Consider the following 25931-nt stretch of genomic DNA (forward strand, 5'->3'; position numbering starts at 1 on the left):
TTGACCAAAGGAGATATACCCATAATAAATATAAGTTAAAGAAATATATATGGTATAATCTCAATATATAAGGTAAAAATAACACAACATCTATGTTTATTAATGTTTCTATGGACAGAGATAAAGGAAGGATGACTATCAAACTACAACTTCACACACTTTACTTTTAAGGGGTTGACTGAGAAGGAAAGAGGAAAAAATTACATTTGCCATGCTAAGAAAAAAGGGGGGGTAGTATACTGATAATTTTAAAAGTCCAATAGCGTTTATTAATTTCATATGCTTTTCACTACACTAAGCATCCAGGAAGGATATCAAAAGGCAAAAGTTGATCACAAAACGAAATGGGAAGGAGAAAGAATTCTTAAAAGGTTCATTTAATAATACTAGAATCTTCAAGGGAACTAGCAATCTATGAGCTAATTTTATATATACTGGGTGCGTATAATCACAGTTACAGACATAAACCACATACAATTTGCCTATAAAACATTCTTTTCAAAAACATGCAGAATTTGGTACCAAGTGAATTCTTAGGACACCACGGACAAAGAGATCGTGGCTAAGAGTATTTTTTTTAAGTTCATCATTATACCATTTCAATTAAAAGATGATCTCATGTTGTGGACTGCAGGGAGTGCTAAAATGTGGAACCAGTGTATTGGCTTTTGGTGACCCTCTATCTCCTAAAACTTCTTCTCTGCAAAGTTGCCCTAAGATTTCCCCAGAGAGCATCCCATGAACCAAACCTTTCCTGAACTCTTTCCTCTCCACTTTTTCAATCAAAACTACTTTTTCCTATGTCTCATTCTCTCAAAGCCCTGAACTTTGCTAAGAAACAATACGGTAAGCTAAAACTTGCTTATTTTTAATGCATATTAACATGCTTATATGATAATAGTAATTAACATGAAATAGCAAATCGTGATTATTATAACATACACATATGTATGCACCAAATATCATATCTGTATATTTGACAGACTCCTAGAAAAAACTACCAACTCAAAAGCTTAATTCTCATGGTGTGAATTATGGGTACCAGGGATAGGTGATTTAAAAAAATATTCCCAAGTAGGCAAAACTTTTGGTCGAATTCTCACATCCTATTAACTCTGCCTTTCAAAACATAGCATTTAAAGTCCTTCGGCGTCTGACCCTAATCTTCCTTTTTGGCCTCCTATTCCATCACACCTCCCCCTGCATTCATTGTAACCGTTTCTAGCATATGATTCCCTCTTCATGGAAAGCCATTCTCCCTCTTCTTACCTTGAGAAAATCTCAAAGTGAGCAGAGCCAGCCTGCACACTAGGCACCTCTTCTCGCAGTCTACATCCTGCTCGTCATCCCTACACTGTCTTGTCTGTGCCTTCGTATTAGCATTTACCACACTATAGCCGCTGTTGTATCAATCTGTCTCCCCATGTGTACTGCAAGTGTCCGGAGGGCAAGCATCATGCCTTCTTCATCTCTGTATTTCCAAGTTTATAAAAACCACCTGGAATGTATGAGATACTCGACAATTCTTCTTGAACAAATGTTGAAGTTATAATTCCTGTATCAGGTTTTGACACCTTTACAGTAGAGCTAGTAATTTCAACAAGTATCAGACCTCTGAGGGCAGGGACTTAAACTTATATTTCTGTATTTCCAGGGCCCATAGAGCACAGAGCATCAAAGACACCCCGATGGATGGCTGTGTTGTTGATACTGATGATGAGCTGTCACCTTACTACCCTTCAAAATACATGTACGTCATTGAGCTCTTCACTGGGGGAAGAAACCAAACAGACGAAAACAATGTATCAGAATCCACTCATTGAAAAGAACTCCCAGGACAGCGGAGTTGATGAAATTGGTCTCCTGGAAAAATCCGGTATCTCAAATTCCAAGACCTCAAAAATACCTCCAAACCAACACGCCACTAACCACACCAAAAACACAAATGACAAAGTAGTGACAAAACATCTGATCCCTGCTTCTTGTCAACTAACCAGGATGTCTGAAAGATGCACCCTACACCCAGCGATGTTATTTTCTTTACATTAAGGTCTTTTGTATTGGAGAAACTGTATCAGGGAAAGAAAACTGGTTAATTGTGAATAGTACCAAATGAGCTGTAATGGAGGTGCTATGAATGTAAATCAGCGAAGCCTGATGCAGAACACAGCAGCAACTGGGCGTGCAGCTTGCAAAGTAATGAGACTGTGATGATAAGCTGGCACCCAGCTTTGATCACTTCATCTTGCTCAAGAGCTCTGCTGGGGAAACAGAGGTGAGAGGCACTGACCTCCCTCCCACCACTCCGCAGGAGCACAGAAAACCACAACGGATCGGACTGATCCCCTTCTCTCTTCTCCTCCTTGCAAACACACCCCTTTTTCAGAACTGACGGTTTCATAGAGGGGAGCCCAGCATAAAACAGGCCGAGAAAGCTTCTACCGTATGAAGTGCCATGTCTGAACACGTCGACAGTAATTGGCAATTCATTTTTCATCCTAAAAGCAGAAACAGGCGTACGCTACCTTCAAACTCCCAATCATAAACCGCGCTGAATGTGCCTTGTACACAGACAGCTTTGCTGAGATCTACACCAGTGGCAGGCTGGTGGACTTCAGAGTCTCCACAGATGGGTCTGTCTCACAAATAAATAGGTATTTGTGTAATCTCAGAAGCACAAGAGAACAAAATGAAGAGAGAATGGCAGCACATTAAAAAAAAAAAAAAAATCCCACCACACAACAGCAGCCCTTAGCCTTTCTTGTGTTAATATTGTAATTGGCATATAGCTGACTTCTTTGTGCTTGTAAGGTCCCTACAAGTGTGTTTAACATACTGAAAAAGGAGCTTTTTAGTTCTTGAAAAGGAGTATAAAGCCAGATGTATCCCTGCACAGTATTTCTTGCCAGCCTCATCCAGAAAAGGGAGCTGAAGTGTCTTGTGTGAAGGGAGCCAAGAGTGAGAACTCCCTTTAATGAGCACATCTATCAGTTTTCAAGGGACGCAGATGATTACCAGCATTTAGACATACACACTCACAAAAGGAACATGGCAATTTAACTGCTGGCTGGTGCATGAGAAAGCACGTAAGACAGCTGAAGGCAGCCATGTGAGCAAGTTGGGGATGCTTGGCGACACTTTTACATGGGAACATGTGTGCTTTCATTTCAACATGTAGGGAAGGGCCAAGATGCAAGCTTTCACAAGTTTTCAAGCATTTTGCCAGGACTCGGTACATAGTATGAACAAATTGCTGCCTAAGATTATAATATTAAAAAGTACCAGTGTTACTCTATAAATGTTTCACGTACAGATACTGCCTATAAAACCCCTTTATCAAAATTTACTTTCAAAACTTAACCAGGCCTGGGACTTCCCTGGGCGAAGTGGTTAAGAATGCGCCTGCCAATGCAGGGGACACGGGTTCGATCTCTGGTCTGGGAAGATCCCACATACCGCGGAGCAACAAAGCCTGTGCGCCACAACTACTGAACCTGCTCTCTAGAGCCCGCGAGCCCCTGCACCACATCAAACAGTTGCCCCCGCTTGCCGCAACTAGAGGGAGCCCGTGAGCAGCGACAAAGACCCAACGCAGCCAAAGATAAATAAATAAAAATAAATCTATAAAAAACAATTATAAAAAAAAACTTAACCAGGCCTATCTACAAGACTCTAGGCCAACAAGGAGACGAGTATAATAGGCAAACATAATTTAATGGGGAGCGGGGGAGACTTATTCTTAAGAAAATAAATAAAATAAAGCGAGGTTTACTCCTGTATCTGTAGAGATCAAGCACACTGAATGAACAGCCCTGACTCAGAGATGAAGTTTTCAAATTCTAGTAAGAAAATATGATTATGGATAGGATTAGAAATCACAGGTTTCTTAAGACTATGATTAAATTGAAGAAACTTATTTTACCTGGGACAAATTACAGTTAAAAGTTGGGTATTCCCAATATTTCGGACATTTTTTTCCCTAATTAAAATTAGGAAATTAGGGTATTTTAAGATTAACATTTTAAAAATGTACTGATCTTAGGTGTTCACACTGTAGTAAAATTGTATATATACCTGGCTAACTATTACCCAGAAAAACAAATATTCTCAATACCTCAGAAAGTTCACATGTGTCCATTTTCAATTAAGTCCCCCTCTATCCCCATCAACTACTTTCTGATTTCTATCAATATAGACTAATTTTTCCTGTTTTTGAACTCCACAGAAATGGAATCACACAATGGGTACTGTTTTGTGTCTGGCTTCTTTTTGCTTAACATAATGTTTCTGAGATTCAGCCATGTTGTTGCATGAATAGTTTATTTTTTTAAAACTGCTAAACTCATCGATGACCATATGGGTAGTTTCTTTTTGACTACTATGAATAAACCTGATATGAACATGTGTACAAATCTTTCTGTGGATGTATATTTTCTTTGCTCTTGGGTAAATACCCAGATCTGGAATTCCTGGGTCATAGAATAAATGTATGCTTAAATTTATGACACCACCAAACTTCTTCCAAAGTGACTTTGCTCTTTTATACCCCCCAATAGCAAAGCAGGAGAATTCTGGTTTCTTCACATCCTTGCAAACAATTAGTATTGTCAGTCTTTTTAATTTTCATCATTCCAGTGGTTTTAATTTGCAATTCCCTGATAGCTAATGATGTTATTAGCACTTTTCATGTGCTAAGTGGCCATTCTTATATCTTCCTTTGAAGTGTCTGTTCAAGTCTTTTGCCCATTTTTTTTAAACATCTTTATTGGAGTATAATTGCTTTACAGTGTTGTGTTAGTTTCTGCTGTATAACAAAGTGAATCAGCTATATGCATACGTATATCCCCATATCCCCTCCCTCTTGCATCTCCCTCCCACCCACCCTATCCCACCCCTCTAGGCAGCCTCAAGCTGATCTCCCTGTGCCATGCAGCTGCTTCCCACTAGCTGCCCATTTTTTAAATTTTCTAAATGGTGTCTTAAGATGAGAGAAACTTTTAATCATGATAAGGTCCAAATTTATCAATTTTTGTATTTTGTTTGCTTACATCTTAAGAAAAATAAAAAGAGCCAGAAATAGGAATCCATGATAGACTGACACCATGAGAGATGATGTGGAAATTATACATTCAAATGAGCAATGGGAAGACACATTCAAGTACGATTATCCTGAAAGTTTTGGTTTCAATTTTAGTACCATGGTTTTACCCCAGAAATAGTGGCAACCCTAAGTTAATTATCTGGTTGAGAGCAGGGAGGGTTGATAACATTTGGAATAGGCTTCCCAAACCACAGAGTGATGAAACAAGTAGGTATCACCATATGGCGGAGCCTATACAACTTCCCAGAGACTATCCTGAGAGCTATCACTTTTATGCATAGATAACTTCTTTGATATAATTTTTACCATACTTAAGGCTCTAGATGGTTAAACTCTGCAAATCTGACACAAGGAAAGAATTAAAAATCTACATCCTACAAGTCTTCCTGGACATTTTAAGAAGTGGCAGGTCAGTCAGATGGTAATTAACTCTAATTGGCCCCCCTACAAGCTTCGATGCTTTCTATCTGTAGCTGAGTGGCACTCAAAAAGCAAAATAACTTTTTCTCATCTATGAAAACATCAAAGGAAAATTTTTAAAAATTATTTCCAACTGGATCCTTTAAAAAGTAAATGAACTCTTGCTGGAATCAGCAAGAGGAAAAAACTTAGTAATCCCAGTTAGAAGTATCTTTGGGGAACTATGAGCTGTGTAGATAATTACTCAAATAAGCAAGGATCAATAAATTCTAAAATACCATGCACCCTAGAACTCAAAATGTTCTTGTTTTAAATATTATGATACAAAGAAAGAAACAAGCTATCATTTTGGCAGAAACTTCATTTATCTAACTAATAGTGTGCAATTAATATTTCATATAACCATGTAGGGTAATGCTGGATTCTTAATGGATTGTATTGATTAAGGAAGAAAGTTCAATGCTAATGTTCCTGTAGGGGAAAACAGAACGATTTGTTATCCCACGCAGAACAAATCATGAATTCAGGAGTTTATGGCCACTAACCTAAGGGCTGCAACAAGACTGATTTTGATAATTTACATGAAACACATAAATAGATTATATTAAAGGAAAGAATATGCCCAGAGCAACCCAAACAAACGCCAGCTGCCACCGCTGAGACAGGGAAGAGAATTCCAGGTCATGGATTTAAGGCAGGATGTGGCCAATCTGGCCTCAGTGGCTAGGTTCCTTCACATACTGTGTTGAAGTGATAAGGAAGTTTCCACTGTGACCCTCTTGACCTTGAGACCAACTGCACATGTTCATGCAACAGCAGCAGTTTGTGTTCTATTTTGTGGAACAGATAATACTGTCGTATGGCTTACATCCCTGTCCTGCCCTCTTAGTCCTATATTCCAATCAACTTTGCCATCCTGCCCTGCCCCCTTCTACAGACACCTCTGGACTGAGTGGAATCCTGCGAGCAACAGTCGACAGTCAACAGTCCATGCTGTTTTACAAGGTGGCTGCACCAGTCTGCATTCCCACCAGCAGAGAGAGAGAGTGTGTGTGAGTGGTGGTGGTGGGGGGGGGGGGGGGGGAGTGTCCCTTTCTCCTCCGTACTCTCCAGAATTTGTTACTTGTGGACTTTTTGATGATGTCCATTCTGGCCGGCTTGGGCGGCTTTGATCTGCATTTCTCTTGATGGTTGGCAATGCTGAGCATCTTTTCACGTGCCTGTTGGCTGTCTTCTTCGGAGAGGGGTCTGTTTGGGTCTTCTGCCCATTTTTTGATTGGGTTGTTTTCTTGTTGTTGGGCTGTATGAGCTGTTTGTGTGTTTTAGAGATGGAGCCCTTGTTGGTCGCATCATTTTTGAGTGTTTTCTCCCAGTCCGAGGGTTGTCTTTTCATTTTGTTTGTGGTTTCCTTGGCTGTACAGGGGCTTGTGAGTTTGACTGGGTTCCATTTGTTTGTTTTTGCTTTTGTTTCTATTGCTTTGGGAGACTGACCTAGGAAAGTGTTGCTACGATTTATGTCGTAGGCTGTTCTGCCTGTGTTCTCTTCTAGGAGTGTTATGGTGTCATGTCTTAACATAATATAAACAACAAACAACCCTACACTTCTAAATAGGTAATTATAACCAAGTGTATGCAGAAATGATACAGGTGGAAACCTAACTCGCAAGTGGTGTTAATGTTTCTTGGCATTTACTTCTGTTACCTTAGAGAATAAGTATGTAGACTAAGGCTAGAGCTCCAACTTAAAGAAATAAGAAGAAACTAACTAACTAGACAGATCTGATTAGGAGGGCTCTAATTTTAAGGGGGGGAAGGCACTGATCGCCTAAGGTTTCCTTACAAATCTAACCAATTCTACACGCCCATGGTAAGAAATACTGTCAAACAGTGGTGTGTTCCAAAGCAGGTCTCACTTGCCTCGGAACTAATTTGTTGCTTTGGGGGGTGTGGGGGAAGAGAATGACACACACAGCTTCTTAGTTTGAGAGGCGGCAGGCTGCTCTCCACATATCCCCTGATGAAGTACAAAAGGGGCTGCCATACCACACACAACATAACTAAAAGGTCAGCTGGTGTCTTACAACTAAATAAAACTACTTAGGTCCATTTTTTAGATGAAGATCAATGACAACTTTTTTTTTTCTTTTTCAACTTTTAAACCTTCTGAGCTTGAATGCCCTAAAGAGAATGGCAGTTAAAATTTACATTTTACAGATGGAAGAGACAAGTCAAAGGTGGAATAAATAACCTGCCTGAGGAACTGGGTGTTCTAAATAACTGAGACTTTGTTTCAGCCAAATGGGTATTTGCTATTGGACAAACTCTAGTGGGTACATGAAATACTGTGGAAGTTGACACAGGTGAGTTGATGTTTAAAAAAAAAAACAACAAACAACCCTATACTGCTAACTAGGCAATTATAACCAAGTGTATGCAGAAGGAGCACAGGTATATTTACTTTTTCTAGAATTTAGCCTCTTCAATTGCTAAGCCTCTTACTGAATAATCAAGATGTTGCTTGGCTCTAAGGACCGTAGGGAATAAAATGTCACCACTGCAGCTGCTATATTTCCTGCTCACAGCCCTTCAAATTAAAAAAAGGGGGAAAAAGGCCCAATACAAATGCAGAATTTAATTAGTTAGTAAAAGCCCCAATCCTTGCTCGAAGCCCTGTTCTTCCTGTAATATCGCATTCTTTTCTTCTTATGTAAACTTTTCATTAGGGAGAAGACATCTTTATAATACAATAACTCGAGTTATACTGTAACTGCTGGTAACATAACTCCTGCATTAGAAAAGCCAGCATGTTCAAGTAATGTTGTTTTAATACAATTTGTGTTCAGCAGAAACCAAGTCAACTTGGTCACTGAGAATTTGATCAATGTGAATTAGTGTCTTACTGAGATAAACCATTTGATCATTTAGAAATTGATCAACGAGAATCAGAGATAAAACATTTATCATGTACATTTGGTATATCAGAGCCATTCACGCAGCACTAAAGTAGGTTATAAGCAGACATCGATAAGTGTTAGAGACAATGTGCAGGGAAACTGTCAGCTGCAGATACAAGTAAATATCTGAAAGTATATAATTTTAATCCTTTTGATAGGGCAAGTTACTCAATGAGGCAGCTGGAGTCACTGAAAAATTATAGGAGCTCAGCTTTGGAAAACCTGGAAAGAAGCACAGCAATGCTGAAACACTGCAAACTTTGGAAATATGTTTTAATTAAAAGTTTAAGCAGAATGGTAAGTAACATAAATTTACTTGGCTAAACTTCTATAAGAGTTTTAAGACTATTAATCAGAGTAAACTTTGTACCTGCAGGACAATTAGTTCTATTAATCTAATATTTCCAAATTGAAGTCACATTGACATTCAAGCGCACTGGCTTATGCATCTAACAGAATTATAAATTTGCCAGTCAAAACCTTATTTAATTATTTTACAGCCAATTAAGCAGGATCTTTAAACACTGTTGCTTAAAACTGTCCATAATCCACATGTGTAATTACAGAGAACATGAGAAACACCTGCTGATACCACTGGCGTGTTATCCTGAGCTTCACTAACTCATTCGTAGTGTAGCTATTAAAATCACACACCCTAAAGAGAAACTAAACAGCACTGCCAGTCAAAGTGAAACCCTAATAAAACCAAGAACATTTTAAAGACAAAGAATTTTACACTGAAGCAAACCTTTGACTATATAGTGATATTTAAAAAAGCCATTTTATCTGTAAGAGTTTTGCATAGCATTCCACAGATACTCTACAATCACCTAAACTCCTTCCACAGGGTAACTAATCTTTTAATACATTGCAAGGATAACCCAGGCTTCTTCCGTGAGCCTAAATTTGTAAGTCAGGTTTCAACAACTTCGTTCAAGGATAAAAGTGAGGGGCTTCCCTGGTGGCGCAGTGGTTGAGAGTCTGTCTGCTGACGCAGGAGACACGGGTTCGTGCCCCGGTCCGGGAAGATCCCACATGCCACGGAGCGGCTGGGCCCGTGAGCCATGGCCACTGAGCCTGCGCGTCCGGAGCCTGTGCTCCACAGAGGGAGAGGCCACAACAGTGAGAGGCCCACGTACCGCAAAAAAAAAAAAAAAAAAAAAAGTGAAAACCCCTCCTAACATCTGGCACACAAAGGAGCATTACCAGTATTCACATCCAATTGCACAGAACCATACTCCTTTACGAGTGCTTCATCTTTCAAAGATACTGAAGCCAAGTTGAAAAGTTATACCTCTAATAAAATCAGTCCAAAATATTTTTGAGAGATCTATGTCACTTCCCATATATATTTTTAGGGAAGGTAGAACTGGCCACTGAATTATCTAAAGGAAAACATGGGAGTGAAAGATCAATCGTCTTTGAAATGCTTTTGTTTGATATTACATTGTCTTCACAAGGTTTACACTGCCTTTTGCTTTACATTTGCTTGATGTTTGTTTTTATATTTTGAAAACAATTTGTGTGTACATAACACTATGGTAACATTTCCTTTATGTGGGTGTGGTATATTGACCCCAATCCACTGAGGCAACTGGATTCTGATGCTGACTAACAAACAGAGCCCCTGTGGCACTCTGTCCATACACCCCTTATTCTGTCTGTACATCCTGACAGCTCTGACACACATCCCTTTTGGGGCTGTCCTGTCATGAGAGCTTTATATGCTGTCTCCTGGCTGGACTGTGAGCTCCCCAAGGGTAAGAACTCTCCCTAATGTTCTCTGGGGAAGTTTTAACATCATCTAGATTTCGTTTGGAACCAGATACAGAAATCTCCCCTATGGTGCATAGTTTCATAACATGAGTTGGACATGATAATAAAATAATAATATCATAATAATAATACATAATAAAAAAAGTCTAATATTTATTGAGCATTTACTTTGTGCTAGACCTGTGCTAAGCGCTATCAATGTAACATTTAATATAACATTTCGCTTAATTACCTACAAGTTAGAATATAAGGATTAATACTGAACATAATTTTCAGTAGCTTAGTTATAACATGGTACTACCGCCATGTAACTAACTCAGAACTAACACCATAACTTGCTCTATTTAACAGCTAATAACAAAGGGTGATAAAGGTGATATGAAGTGCTTATAATGACTGTTTCAGTTGAGCTGGGAAAAGAAAAGGTATATCTCTTGAATAAAAGCTAGATGTAAAAAATACATGTATCACTGGGTTTACCCAGTGATTTGGGTTTTATAGCCAAAATTTTAAAGCTATTTTGGGGAAAAAGTTATTGCAGGAAAATAAACAGCACACATTCTTGATCCCAAATTACTTAATTTCCATTGAAAAAAGAAATAGTAAGTTTTAATAATTTGATATTTATTAGGGATACAATTATCTCATCACAGTGGAACCAACTGTGGATTTTTAAAAAGCTTTGGTTTATTAAATCTGTCTTATTCTTGCCCTCCTCTGACGAGCTCTAAGCTCCACGCTGATAAGACCCCACCTATCTCCTTCATGGCTGTATATTCAGAATGCAGGGGAGGGCATGTTGCATAGAAGCACTATGAATGAATGATGTGTTGATAAAATAGGGGGGAAAATTCCAATAAATCTAAAGTGTTTTACTGGTTTACCACCAAACTATAAAGTGAGGGACTGAAGTGTGAGTTAATATTTAAGCCTCCCTAAAATAATTCCATTAGCTATCCTGCAGGATGCCCCAATGTAACTGCTGTTCATCACACGTGGCCTCAAATGCTCGGAGCATTCTTTATTCTTTCTCTTTACAGTGATTTTATGTGACCACCCTATCAGGTGCATAATAGTGCCCTTGAAATTGCAATTTAAAAAGCTTCCATCTCCTGTAACCAAGATGTATCCAAATGAATCCTTCCATCACATAAAATTAACTAAGTCCTCCTCAAAGTCCTTCAGAGTTTGCTGTCCAAGAGGAACTGCTGAGTTCAGCTCTGCCAGGCAATAGAAAGAATACAGTACTCTGCCTTGTGAAAGACTGAAGATGTCATGATTATATGAGGTGCTCAAGTTTCTAAGGAGAAACAAAATTCCGTTGAGGAACCTCTGTGTCTTCAAAGATGGTAAACATCTCTTACATCCAAAGCACTATCACTTCCTTGGTGTGACACTAATGAACTCAATGCAAATCAAAATACGATATTCTAGGAAGCTCAGGCTAGCAGGTAGTAGCTGAAAAAAATGATATAATGAAAGTCACTTTCTGAAAAACCTAGCTTTGAAATTCCTGGGTTTTTGTTTGCACTGGAGTTAGCCAAACTGCAAAGTCTGAGGGCAGAGTCCCCAAGACTGTCCTCACTTCTAGTATCATCTGCAAGTTCAAGGGGTTCCCAAACCACCCTAAGCTTTGATAATTCAATAAAAGGACTCACGGAACTCACTAAAGCTATTAAACTCAGAGTGATGGCTTATTATGGGAAATGATACAGAGAATCAGCCAAAAGGAAAAGAAACCAAAGTCTGAGGGGTTTCCAGATGCAATGTTCCCACTGTCCTCAGGATGCGTTTCCCTCCTGGTATCGCTGTGTAACAAATGCAGAGTAGTATCAACGAGAGACGCTCACCCAGACTTTAGTGTCCTGAGCTTCACTGGAGCCTCATCACACATTCTTGCCTGCCTGACTGCCCCGTGGCTGAATTCAGTGTTTGGCACCGGGCTGATACCACACGTCATAAGGGGCCCATCATAAATAATAAGACATTTCTTTCACTTGGGAAATTCCAAGGGTTTAGAGGTTTGTCCCAGGAGCTAGGTACAAGGGCCAGAGCTCACTGTGGGAAAGGCCAAACTGTTTACTACACCAGATTGGAGAAGGACCTAATAAAGAATAATACCTTCTAAAGATAAAAGAGAATGATGCTGCTGAGGCTCTGCTTAAACCTAAGTCCAAACTACAGGTCCATGCTGTCTTGCAGAAGGTAAGTCATGATGACTTTTCCATTTGTGCTACATGCAGCCTCCCATTCTGCAGTAGGCTAGCCCAGGCTGAATGACTTGGCAGCTGGGCATGGCTTCAGAAGAGAAGCCAATTCTTTTCATCTAAAATCAGACTTCTCTCTCTATGAAATTCAGCTTCCACCAATTTTCCAATAAACTAAGCTTATATTTCGGTTTCTCCTTTATCCTTTCTATCCAAGTGTTATGGGCTGAACTGTGTCTCCCCCAAAATTCTTATGTTGAAGTCCTAATGCCTGGTACTTCAGAAAACAAATTTGGACAGAGGATTTTTAAAGAGGTAAGTAAGTTAAAATGAAGTCATCAGGATGGGCCCTAATCCAATGTGATTTATATGAGAAGGAGATTAGGACACAGATGCAGAGAGGAAGGCCATGTAAAGACAGCCATCTGCAAGCAAAGGAGAAAGGCCCCCGGAGAAACCAACCCTGCTTCCACCTTGATCCTGAACTTCCAGCCTCCAGAATTGTGAGAAAACAAACTTCTGTTGTTTAAGCCAGTCAGTCTGTGGCAGCCCTAGCAAACCAGTACACCAATTCATCACTAATTCATGTCTAATCTCTCAGTGACTTTTGCATCCATCCCCTCCTTTTCTCTTTCACTTATAGAGATATCTCATCTGGTATCTCTGGCTTTTTTTCCCCCCCCGCACACCTCCAATCAAACCTCACATCAACTATCAGACTAATTCCTAAAGGGCAACAGAAATTGGGGTACTCACCTGGTTAAACACCTTCCAATGCCTTCTGGCTAAATGAAGACCAACTTCTTAGCCCAGCAGCTAATGAATGACCCTACCAACCTTTCCAGCTGTATCTCGCACCAGTCTCTGTGAATCAAACCACTGCTCTTAACTAGTTTGTCACCCAACTACTGAAGATGTTTTCGTTTTGAATACCTTTCCTTCCTCATTATTCAATACTCCTCTTCAAGCCTCAACTAAAATACCATCTTCTTTATAATGACTTCATAGATCATTCTAGTTAGAATTGATCTCCTTTAACTTAAATTTTAGTTATTTGTATAGTTATCATCTTACAAGGAAGAAAGACCCAGGGTGCCAAGTCAAAGGTTCTCAAGGTACAGAGACCAAAGGTTTAAAAAACATTGCTTTAACATTAATGGGAAGGATAAAAACCTAACTTTGAGAATACATATGTAGAGTGCCTTTTAAAATCAAGTCTATCCAATACCATATCTAAATTCTAAAGATAGCATATTAACCTTTAAGAGTGAGATTTATGGCTCATTTTTAGAAGGCCTTTCCCAACTGCCCCTAAAGAGATAATTCACTAAGGAAGACTAAAGGTTTTTGTCTATTTAAAGATACCTCAAACCATCTTTTTAAAAAGTCTTTTTTTAAATCAACATTAAAATAACACCAACATCCATTACCACACAAACTGCACTATAGCAGAAAGTAACAACATTCTGCCTTAGGGTTTAATCATTTTATCAAATGTTTATAAACATGCCAAGGAAGGAGGTCAGAGCCCAATGCACTCTTTCAACTAAACCTGTCACAGCACCTTTCTGTGCTTCACTAATTTGCACAAGTGCGGCTAACAGAGGTTACACAACAGAACTATTTATACACTCAGGAAAATTCTGAATGATGTTTTCTGACCTAATGTGAGCACTGGAAGCAAAGGGAAAGTACAGGGCTATGGGTCGCAGACACTTTGATCCATCAATTACAGAACATTCATTTAAACATTCCAAGGATTAACACAGGTAGCAATTTAACATCACCCTCATAATCAAGGGCAAGGTAAAGTCTGTGATTTAAATGCTGTCAAGGTACATGTGAAGAAATGAAAAAAGCTTAAATGGGAGAAAGGCAGATACCCGTTGGACATGCCCACCATTTTATGATACACAAGTGAATGATTTCTGTGTTTCTATTAATAGAGATAGAAATTTAACATCACCTTTATAATCAATGGTATCCTATCTTATATAATATTCCAAATGAAAATTCTATCACCATTGCTTTCAATTTCCCCTGAGTTCATAAAATTGAGTTGCAACACAGTCACCAAATGCCCATTCCTTGCATTTGAATTCCACTAGAGCAACATTGATCCAAACACATTTCCAAGTATTCCAGAGGGCTAACATATCAAAGAGCAATAAAGGTGTATTTTCATCTTGTCAAGAGGGTAAATAATGATAATACTATTAAAAACTTACTTGAACTTTGCTTCCACCTCCTCAGCAGCTTTCTGGTATTGCTCAGTGGTGACTTTGTAGAACTCTGAGCTCTGCGGATAAAGATCGATAGCAGAGTTTTCAGTATCCAAGAGGACAAAATGTGTGCAAGACCTATGATTTCAAAAAAATACATAAAATCTTGTGTCGGCCACTCAAGCAGTAGGAGAAAGATTTCTTGCATGGTAGCATGAATACTTACAAAAATACATGTAAAGCTACCCATTTAATAACAGTATAGTTGTCGGTATACAGGCTGTAATTAAAGAGTAAATGTTCACATTTGTAATTCATCATTATTTGATCCTTCTGAGAAAATTCCTAACACATTTTTGAAAGATTATTTTGATCTCCCTTATTTGGAATCCACCACTGCAAGATCAAAAGACACTTTGATTGAATATGATATTCACACACTATACTTGCCTATTATTCCAGTGTTCCACCTAGGATATGAAAGGATCATTTCTTTTTACACAGTACATTTATCCTCAAGATGGATTCTTTATGGAGTAGAGTTTGTTCTATCATCTCCATATGACCACAGAGCATCAACATTTATAACAAATTAATCAGTAAGAACAGGGGTGCAGATTTAGGTAATTTTTATTAAAAAATGTTTCAATATTACATGAATGAACACATAAGCAACATAAATCAAGTTGTAAGAGCAAAGTAATGCCTTTCCTGGGGCAGCAAAATTAAAAATGATCCATTCTGGCTAGCTACTGTGAAACCTGTCTTACTGCAGAGGGTGGCCTAAATGACCCTATGAGTCTTCAGACTCCATGAAATACCCTGCAAAATGCATCACAGTGCAAAGGAACAAAATGCAGTAGACCCCAAAATGCAGTCTACTGTGCCCCTTCATTCCCTAATCACTCAGGTTTCACATGCATGACTTAGGGTAGTTTATTTTTTAATAAATCATTGTTGGTTGGTAAGAAAATGAAAATGAAATCCTCTTCACACCAGTGACCCCTTTGCATTTAACAATCTGGGTTGCCCAATGACAGTCACATCCAGGTTTGTTGGATGTAGATAAAATCAATAGGTATGTGATTAGACAGCAGACTCAGGATGGCTGGAGCAATGGACAGGTCACCATTTGAGATGATGAATGGCTTTCTATCAACCTAGAGTCCCCTACGATGCTAACATTTACTATAATCTTATTTGGGCTGCGATTTATCTTTCTTGCACCTGATCAATAAAGATGAACAGAACAGTTGTAAGGATCGATTGTAATTTTTTATCATTTTCAAACACAAAGGTGTATTTCTGACATGAAGACAATATTTACGTGTACTGCTTCTGCATTTTTTAGATTGCAACGTGAGTGATGAACTGCACCAGTCCATATGCCGAGAAGTTTTAATTCATTGGTAGGTCTCGAGCTATCAAAAAGCCATTTGTCTCCTCCGATATTTTAACTTTAGGTTGTGTCACTCCTTCGTATCAGTTCCACTTATGAGGTTTTTCTTTCCTTTAAAATACACACCAGTCATGACACGCTCTTTTGCAATGTTTGGTTTCAGCTTTTCTTCGAACGCTTCTAACAAAGAGGGCAGCAAAAAGGCAGTTATAATGGACCACTAACAATGATGAGAAACTCCACACATTACTATGATGAACTGTCAAACAGGCATTATGTTACTGAATCATCTATTAAAATGCCAGCAAAACAAAATATTTTTGCTCATTTTAAACACTGAAACTGTAACGTCTGGGACCAGACTGAAAGATCTGGTCTCTGGTTCTGTTCAGTGACCCTGAGCAAACAAACCTCCCCCAGCTTCAGTTCCAGTGTTCCTAATCTGTAAAATATGGGTGATACTAGCCCTGCTTATCTCTGCCAAAACTGTTGTAGAAATCAAATAAGATAGGCAAGAGAGCTAAGAAACCTGCTCAGTGTTTTTGCAGGGTAAGATTAACATCCAAATAAAAGAATTTTGGAAGAAAAGAACTAATTTGGGCAATTCCATTCTGGGTACAAATTCAAAATTATCAATATAGAATGATACACAAAAGCAAGACTTCTGCCATAATATAGAGAGCTCCCTTCTGCTCTGTAATGCCAAATGTAGATTAAATTGCTAACTTTGTCAAACTTTCTCCTTCAATGTTAAACACACCAAAAAAAACCCTGTACCTGTGATGGCTGCAAACCTAGAATATAATTTCTTAAAGTTTTAGGCTTATTTATGCTCCATATTTCTAGCTCAGTGACCAGTTTCTGACACTGCATAAATGTAACAAAGAAAAGTCCCCAAGAGGCAACACCATATAACTAAGAAAATAAACACAAATATGCCCAACATCTATATGTAGACAGTGTTTAATTCACTAAGTATTTACTTATTCATCCAACAAAATTAAATCCTTATTATCCCAATAAGTCCATCTTGGAGAACTAGATCCTCAAAGAGCTTTCCATCTGCTACAGGAGAAAAGAAAAATAATTATAATAAAAGGTCACAGCGCTTCTCTGGTGGCGCAGTGGTTGAGAATCTGCCTGCTAATGCAGGGGACACGGGTTTGAGCCCTGGTCTGGGAAGATCCCACATGCCACGGAGCAACTAGGCCCGTGAGCCACAACTACTGAGCCTGCGCGTCTGGAGCCTGTGCTCCGCAACAAGAGAGGCCACGATAGTAAGAGGCCTGCGCACTGTGATGAAGAGTGGCCCCCGCTTGCCACAACTAGAGAAAGCCCTCGCACAGAAACGAAGACCCAACACAGCCCAAGAATAAATAAATAAACAAATGTGGGGTTTAAAAAAAAAAAAAGTTAAAAAAAAAATAAATAAATAAAAGGTCACAAATATTAAGCTAAAAGTGGTACACAATGTTAATGGAGTTCAGAAAAAGTAGAGATCTCTTTTGACCTGAGAAAATACTTTAAAAAATGAACAACTATGCAAAAAGCAAAACAAAACCCCAAACCAAAAACATTCCCAATACGTCTGCCAGCAGGAGAAAGGATAAATATATATTGGGTATTCATAAAATGGATACCTATCTATATATAGTGATGAAAAAGAATGAATCAGACATACATGTGGGGCAAAAAAAGAAAGTTGTAGATATGATACAGTACAATGCAATTTATGTTACTTTGGATGAAAAAGGGCAAATAATGAAACAGGATCAGTAAAGAGCAAATTCTATGGATTATCTCTAAGTGGTGGCAGTTATGTGTGGGTGGTAAAAGAGGATGAGAGGGGCAGAGTGCCATAAAGGAAGGGAACAGGGGGACTTCACTGCACTGTCACATTTTCAAAAATAAGGTGTGGTACCTATCCAGTTGTTACACTGGTCGTAAATACTTTGTGATACATACAAAAATTGTGTTACTCCCTCTCACTCCCCAAAGGTGCTAACAACAACAAATGCTTTAGTAGAACTAGAACATAAAAGTACGTGTGGGGAATACATGCTGAAGAGGAGGTTAGCTGAGTGGAGATAGATTCTTAAATGCTAAGCTATTGCAGAGTGTTTACACATTACTAAACAAAAGTACCTTTTCCTCAACTTTGTCTTTTGTAATCATTTTAGACTTACAGAAAGGGGGCAAAAATAGAAGAAGGATCCTGTATATACTTCACTCAGCTTCCCTTCATGCCAACACCTTAGATGATCATAGTACAATTATCAAAACTAATAAACTAACAATGTCACAATACTAGAGACTAGCAGCAACTAAATTACAGACTTTATTTGTATTTTTCCAAATTTCCTTCTTTTTCTAGTCCAGGATCTAGTCCCGGGCCCTGTGTGGCATTCAGTTCTCATGGCTTTCTTGTCTCCTCTCGTCTGTGACAGCACCTCAGTCTTGCCTTCTCTTTTATGACCTCAACACTCCCGAAGAACACTGGTCAGATGTTTCGTAGAATGATGTGCAATTTGGGCCTGTTAGATGTTTTCTCATAATTAGACTAACACTATTGTGGTTATAGGGAAGGATACCACAGAAGTGACGTGCCCTTCTCCACACATTGCATCCCGGGCTACATTACATTACATCAATAGATCGTTTTACTGGTGCTGTTGATCTTGACCACTTGATTAAAGTGGTGCCTAAGGGTTTCTCCATAGCAAAGTTACTATTTTTCCTGTTGTAATCAATATTTTACAGGAGATTCTTTGAGATTATGCAAATACACTGTTTCACCTTAAACTTTTGCCATCAGTTTTTTTGCATCCATTGTTTGCAGCAAGGATTTCTGTGGTGTTCTAACGATGCATTAATTTTTATTTATTTTATTTATTTTTTATTGTTTTTTTTTTTTTTTTTGCGGTACGTGGGCCTCTCTCACTGTTGTGGCCTCTCCCGTTGTGGAGCACAGGCTCCCGACGCGCAGGCTCAGTAGCCATGGCTCACGGGCCCAGCCACTCTGAGGCATGTGGGATCCTCCCGGACCGGGGCACGAACCCGTGTCCCCTGCATCGGCAGGCGGACTCTCAACCACTGAGCCACCAGGGAAGCCCCATTAATTTTTAAATGACATTATTGCATATTTAGACCTTACTGATATAATGACAATCTTCATTGACTCTCTTGCTCAATAATGAAAACAGTAGCCTCAGAGGAAAAGCCTTCAAACACAAAAATCTTCAAAGAGTGGGTAGCTATTCTTAGAAAAGTGTAAATTCCCTACAGCCTGATTAAGAAATATGGAAAAGGAGGTAAACATGGAGCTATAGAAGGGCAGACCTGAGTCAGGCAAAGCACGCGCGCCTCCCCTATTCACTGTCAATAACTGAGAGAGCCTAGGTTTGCACTGTGCGAACCTCCCTCCAGCTACACAGGTCAAGCTTTATCACCGTAAAGACCTAACTGTCCACTGTCGGGAGGAAGAGGCAGACGGGCTATTGCAAGGACTGGGAAAAAGGGGGAAGGGGTGAGTGGTTTCAGATGCCCCTTCAGGGGCTGCCTGAGCTCCAGATCCAGGTTTTCAGGAAGTTGCCCCAACTCCTGCCCTTCTATTTTGTGAGCCCTTGGTAAAAGGAATGGGGACCATCCACTTCAGAACCATCTGCAGAGCTTGTGAAACTGCAGACTCCTGGGCCACACCCTGAACCTCTGAGGATGAGGCCCAGAAGCTGCAAGCTCAGAAGCATCTCAATGACTCTGAACACACACTAAGTTTGGACACTACTGGGTTTCTAGAACAATGAAAGGATAATAAAAATTACTGTTTAGCATACCATTCAAAGTGAAAAATCAGTGTTTTTGAAGAATTATGGCAAAACTATTTTCCACAACTGAATATAGCTATAATTTTTACAAAGATGCTCCAAATTAGGGAGTCTACTGGTACTGTCCACAAGTCACTGATGGACCCAAAACTGCCCAAGAGCTCTGACTCTTGCCTTCCACTGCTGCAATGTTCTTCCTCTGAACTGGTACTCACAGGCAGCAGACGTACCGTAATTTTCAGAAGCATTGCTTTCGTTATCTGTGTTGTCTTGAGATGGCCATAGGTTGTACATGCTGCTATTTTTGTTTACTAATTGTAAATTATTGTTACTTTAATGTCATCCTTATAACTAAATTTGTGGTTATTTGGTTAACCAACCCTACAGTTTGTAGTAGTACATACTTACATTAATTGTATTTTTGTCTGATCATTTTCTATAATAGTCAAACTTTAAGACCTGTGTGGTCAGTGTTTCTAATAAGTAACATCCACACTGCTATTTCAAAGAAGATGGAGATATATATACGGACACATACACACACACCCTCCAAACACTGTTGCATTGTAGACAAGTGATATGAGAGAAACAACCTGGTGAGATGACCTTAAATAAGGAGACTCAAAAAGAAGAGGTAGAGGAAGGTGCCCGTGATCTGACAGGGGGGCCTTTCAATGAATGATCACTGCTTTGGACATGGCCACATTATTTCTATGCCAGTGAGGTCCTTTACAACCTAAAATTCAAAAATTCTTCATTCATATTCATTCTGCATAGTTTCCTGCTCCATCAATGGCAAGAAAAATACTTGACATGTTTTGTCCAGCAGTAATATGAACTTGTGGCAGGTAAATGTGATTTAAATCAAATATTAAAAGTCTAATTCATTAGTTGCTTCCTTTAAAACATGAATTCTTATTTGATACAAGCATAAAACATGTTTTCCACCAAGATTCTCTTTGAGAAGGTAGATCTTATAAATTCAAAGTAGAATGACAGTATCTTTCAGTATTTTAGCACTATCAAAAATTTGATTAAAGGCTTATCTATTTTTTTCTCAAAGATAAGTGAAAGGAGTTGTAGGAGGTGAACTATCTGCAAAATAACATCATTCTAGATCTGGGAGATGTTTCTGTCACCTATATTAGAGGACAATGCATCACTGGAAACAACAGGCATTTTCATTTTCTGTATCAAAATATCTTCCATCTAAGGCACAAGGAACCAGTTACTAAATACACAGGCAACAAACTGAGTTAGGGTGAATGAATGCTCCATTGATAACTTTTAAAACGTTTCATTTAAAACACATGAATATGCTGTCCACGACACTCTGCACTTAGGTGAGTGATTCTTAGCAGAACAGCGAGGTGGTAAAGAGCATGCACTTTGGAGCCAGACTGACAAGTCACAGCTCCACCCTTGTAGAATGCAACACAAGAGCTGTCTACCATCTGCGAAAAGGGCAGGGTAACACTAAAGACCAACAAGACTCTTTGGGGGATTAAATATGATAATTCGTATAAAGCTCTTCGAATACTCTGCAACAACCTAAATGGACAAAGAATTTGAAAAAGAATAGATACAAGTATATGCATAACTGAATCACTTCACTGTACACCTGAAACTAACACATTATTGTCAATCAACTCTACTCCAATATAAAAGAAAAAGAAAGAAACAGTTCAGGCAGTGAGAGAATGAGCTTCTGTAAGCGGCCTTGACATTCCTCCTCAAAACCCTTTAAAAAAAGAGCAAAACCTAGCAAAAAATAAATATATAAATCCCCCCAAAAAAGTCTACAAATAATAAATGCTGGAGAGAGTGTGAAGAAAAAGGAACCCTCCTACACTGTTGGCGGGAATGTAAATTTGTACAGCCACTATGGAGAAGAGTACGGAGGTTCCTTAAAAAACTAAAAATACAGTTACCATATGACCTTGCATCCCATTCATGGGCATATATCTGGAGAAAATGCTAACTCCAAAAGACACATTCACGCCTATGTTCATAGCAGCACTATGTACAACAGCCAAGACATGGAATCAACCTAAATGTCCATCAACAGATGAATGCATAAAGAAGATGTGGTACACATCTACAATGGAATATTACTCAGCCATAAAAAGGAGTGAAATAATGCCAGTTGCAGCAACATGGATGGACCTAGAGATTATCATATTAAGTAAAGTAAGTCAGACAGAGAAAGACAAATATCACATATCACTCACATATGGAATCTGAAAAAATGATACAAATGAACTTATTTCCAAAGCAGAAATAGACTCACAGAAAACAAACTTATGGTTACCAAAGGGGATAGTGGGGGCGGGGGGGGGGGGGGAGAGATAAATTAGGAGTTTGGGATTAACATACACACACTACTATATATAAAAGAGGTAATCAACAAAAACCTACTATATAGCACAGGGAACTCTACTCAATATTTTGGAATAACCTAATAGAAAAGAATCTGAAAAAGAACATAAATATATATATGTATACCAAATCACCTTGTGGTACACCTGAAACTAACACAACATTGTAAATTAACAATACTTCAATTTAAAAAAAACATGTTTTTATTATGATGACCTGATATGCATTAAAACTTTACTCAGAGCAATTAAAAAAACAACACAATAAGGACCAACAGGACTCTTTGGGGAATCAAATACAATAACTCATAAAAAGCTCTTTGAGGCTTCCCTGGTGGCGCAGTGGTTAAGAATCCACCTGCCAATGCAGGGCGCACGGGTTTGAGCCCTGGTCCAGGAAGATCCCACATGCCACAGAGCAACTAAGCCCGTGCACCAAAACTACTGAGCCTGTGCTCTAGAGCCTGAGAGCCAAAACTACGAAGCTACGTGCCACAGCTACTGAAGCCCACATGCCTAGAGCCCATGCTCTGCAACAAGAGAAGCCACCGCAATGAGAAGCCTGCACACCGCAAGGAAGAGTAGCCCCTGCTCGCCACAACTAGAGAGAAAGCCCGTGCACAGCAACGAAGACCCAACGCAGCCAAAAATAAATTAATTAATTAAATAATTTTTTTAAAAAAGCTCTTTGAATAGTACCTGGGATAACATATGGTGAGCATTACAGGAATGCTACCCATTATTAAAATTTATTTGAACATTATTTAAACAGTAAAAAAAAAAGTACACGGTGTTTGGTAAATTTTTCAAAACCATTTAAAAAAAAACCCATTTTAACAAAAATTTAAATCTTTTAAAAACAAAAATCTTTTCTTCCATTAAATCAAACATTACTGAATTTTTATTACATTGCTCATCTGTTCTGTTTTTCTGTTCCTTAAGTTAAATGGGAACTGTAAAGACAATAGCTGGGCAGTGTTGGGAATGTTACTGGCTATGTAAAAAATAAAAAAAAAAAGTGTGTGTGTGTGTGTGTGTGTGTGTGTGCATACATACACACATATGGTGACACTAACTAGCCCATATAAAAATCAAACCAATAACTTTTGACCTTATCCCAATGAAATCCAATTAACTAAATTAAATAGCAAAGTGCTTTAATGTCAGGACTTCCCAGGGCCTTTTTACTATGCACTGTAAACCTCCAATATGAGAAATACCGTTCATGAGGACTCCCAAACTGATTTCCTAATGGAACCTTTTTATCATGGATCATCTTGAGGGAACAAAATCACCTTAAATGGTCCATGTGCAATGCTGATTTAAAGAAAAGTCCAAACACTATTTCAATCCTGCACTTCTTGATGTGCAACTTTTCCCATCTCAGAGCAACATTTTTTTATGGGTCATTTTTGTATGTATTCTTTTTTTTTTTTTTTTTTTGCAGTATGCGGGCCTCTCACTGTTGTGGCCTCTCCCGTTGCAGAGCACAGGCTCCGGATGCACAGGCTCAGCAGCCATGGCTCACGGGCCCAGCCGCTCCGCGGCATGTGGGATCTTCCCGGACCGGGGCACGAACCCGGGTCCCCTGCATTGGCAGGCGGACTCTCAACCACTGCGCCACCAGGGAAGCCCAGGCAGGCGGATTCTTAACCATCGTGCCACCAGGGAAGTCTCTGGTCAGAATTCTTTACTCTTTTCTATATTCATGTCCTTTGGTGACACTTTATAGCTTCCCTCATCATGAAAGGGTGAAGTCTATTTCCCCACCCCTTCAATCCAGGCTGTGCTTGTGACCTGCTCTGGCCAACAGACTGTGACAGACGCGATGAAGTGCCAGTTCTAAACCCAGGAGTCTCTCTTGGAACCCTACCCAGGTGCCACATCAATAAGCCCAAGCTAGCCTGCTGGAGAAGGAGAGACTACAAGTCTTCCCGGCTGAGGCCATCCTAGATCAGCCAAACCTCAGCCAACTCAGCAAGAGTGAGCCCAGCCAAGCCCAGAAGAACTGCCCAGCTGACAGCAGCCCAAATTGGTGACACACCTGCAGAATCATGAGGTAAATAAACGGTGACTGTTTGAAGCCACTAAGTTGGGGGTGGTTTCCTATACAGTAAAATTGAACTGATTCGTGCCCTTTCTCTGTACTCTCACAGCACCACAGACTTGTATCAAAGCACTTGCCACACTGTACCAGCAATGCTTGTTCACCTGTTCTCTCTCCAGCTAGCCCGTAAGTTCCCCCAAAGCAGGTATCTTGTCCCATTAATCATTATACTTAGAGCACTTAGTCTACATGACACACAAAACTTACTGAAATAATGTTAGAGTGACCTATGCATCTTAAACTGCATTCCAACTTTTGCTCTTATTTAAAACAGGACGGGATAGAGACAACATGGAAAAGGTGCACTACTACATTTATTATGTGTTTCCTACCAAATGGCAAACACTTCAGTCTGCTTTGCTACATAAAAAGGAAGTGGATATTGCTGAGGATTGTGTTCAATTGCAGGAACAGTACAGTAATAGTTTAAGCTACAAACAGTAGCATAAGTGAGTAAGGGAGTTGTTTTTCTCATGTAATAAGAAATCCAGACATTAGAAACCACGGCTGATACAGGTGCTAAGGACATCATGAAATAACTAGGCCCTTTTCTGTATTCCTTTCTCAGCCACCCTTAGCACTGTCCCCATGGTCTCAAGATAGCTGTCACACCTCCAGTTATCATGCCCATGTTCTGAAGAAGGTAAATAAGGGAAGAGAAGGCCTCTCCAGAGATTTCCACTCACATCTCTTTAGCCAGAATTATATATCATGCACAAGCCTGGCTGCAAAAGAGTCTGGGAAATTGAGTAGTTCTGTTTTCTCACTGCTAGAGTAAAGAAAGAGAAGGACAGCGTCTGCAATTGGTGTTTATTGAGCCAATTTATCATACCTGCCACAGACAGCTGAAGAGACAGCACAAAATCATGCACAAAACAGTGTGGCAGATTTCTACATGCAAGTATTCTAATATTTCTTTCCAATCTCCCTTAAAGTTCTAATTTGGGGGGTGGGGGGATTTACCCATCTGGTATTCTGATATCCAAGGACAAAGATTTTAGACAGTATAGGAAGGAAACGGGAATCAAGAAGAACAGGTATCGTTCCCAAGTTTCTATGGGCTGGCTGTGGCCCAAGTTTTTGAATGCGTGGTCTACTGCCATTTTCCATTTTCAAAGTCTCTCTTTAAAAGTGTATTTTAAAATGCACGCGCACAGACACACATCATTGCTAGATTCAAAAAGCATCTTTTCAAGCTCCAAATTAGATCAAAAGAAAACATGCACACATTATTCTTCCAATATTTTCTCACGTTCGGAATCTTATTTCTGTTCTATTATAACTAATATGATCACACCTGTTATCATATGAGAAAAGAACAAATCAAAATGGTCACAAGGAAAATTTGTTAACTAGCCCTTATCAGTTCTTTTATAAAATGCTACACAACACAGCATACTGAGGTACAATTCTGGTGGCCTGACACTATTTCTCGGAGGAGACTGATACTCCTACGCACTGTCCATTCAGATGGTGGTGACTCTGCTTATGTTAGAAGAGTGAATGGGAGAAGCAACGAGTCTGACCTTGGATATGAGCAGAC

At 39.3% G+C, this 25931-nt stretch overlaps 1 protein-coding gene across 2 annotated transcripts in view; it reads right to left on the reverse strand.

Moving 5' to 3' along the window:
- CHCHD3 (coiled-coil-helix-coiled-coil-helix domain containing 3) overlaps positions 1-25931 on the reverse strand; it is a 288144-nt gene that overhangs the window by 44892 nt on the left and 217321 nt on the right. For both annotated transcript variants that reach the window (XM_067747054.1, XM_067747053.1), the window contains one exon: positions 14687-14757. In XM_067747054.1, the coding sequence (XP_067603155.1) occupies positions 14687-14757 (71 nt within the window). The remainder of the gene's footprint in view (positions 1-14686; positions 14758-25931) is intronic.

The sequence above is a fragment of the Pseudorca crassidens genome, chromosome 8 (genome assembly GCF_039906515.1).
Source record: "Pseudorca crassidens isolate mPseCra1 chromosome 8, mPseCra1.hap1, whole genome shotgun sequence".
Lineage (NCBI taxonomy): Eukaryota > Metazoa > Chordata > Mammalia > Artiodactyla > Delphinidae > Pseudorca > Pseudorca crassidens.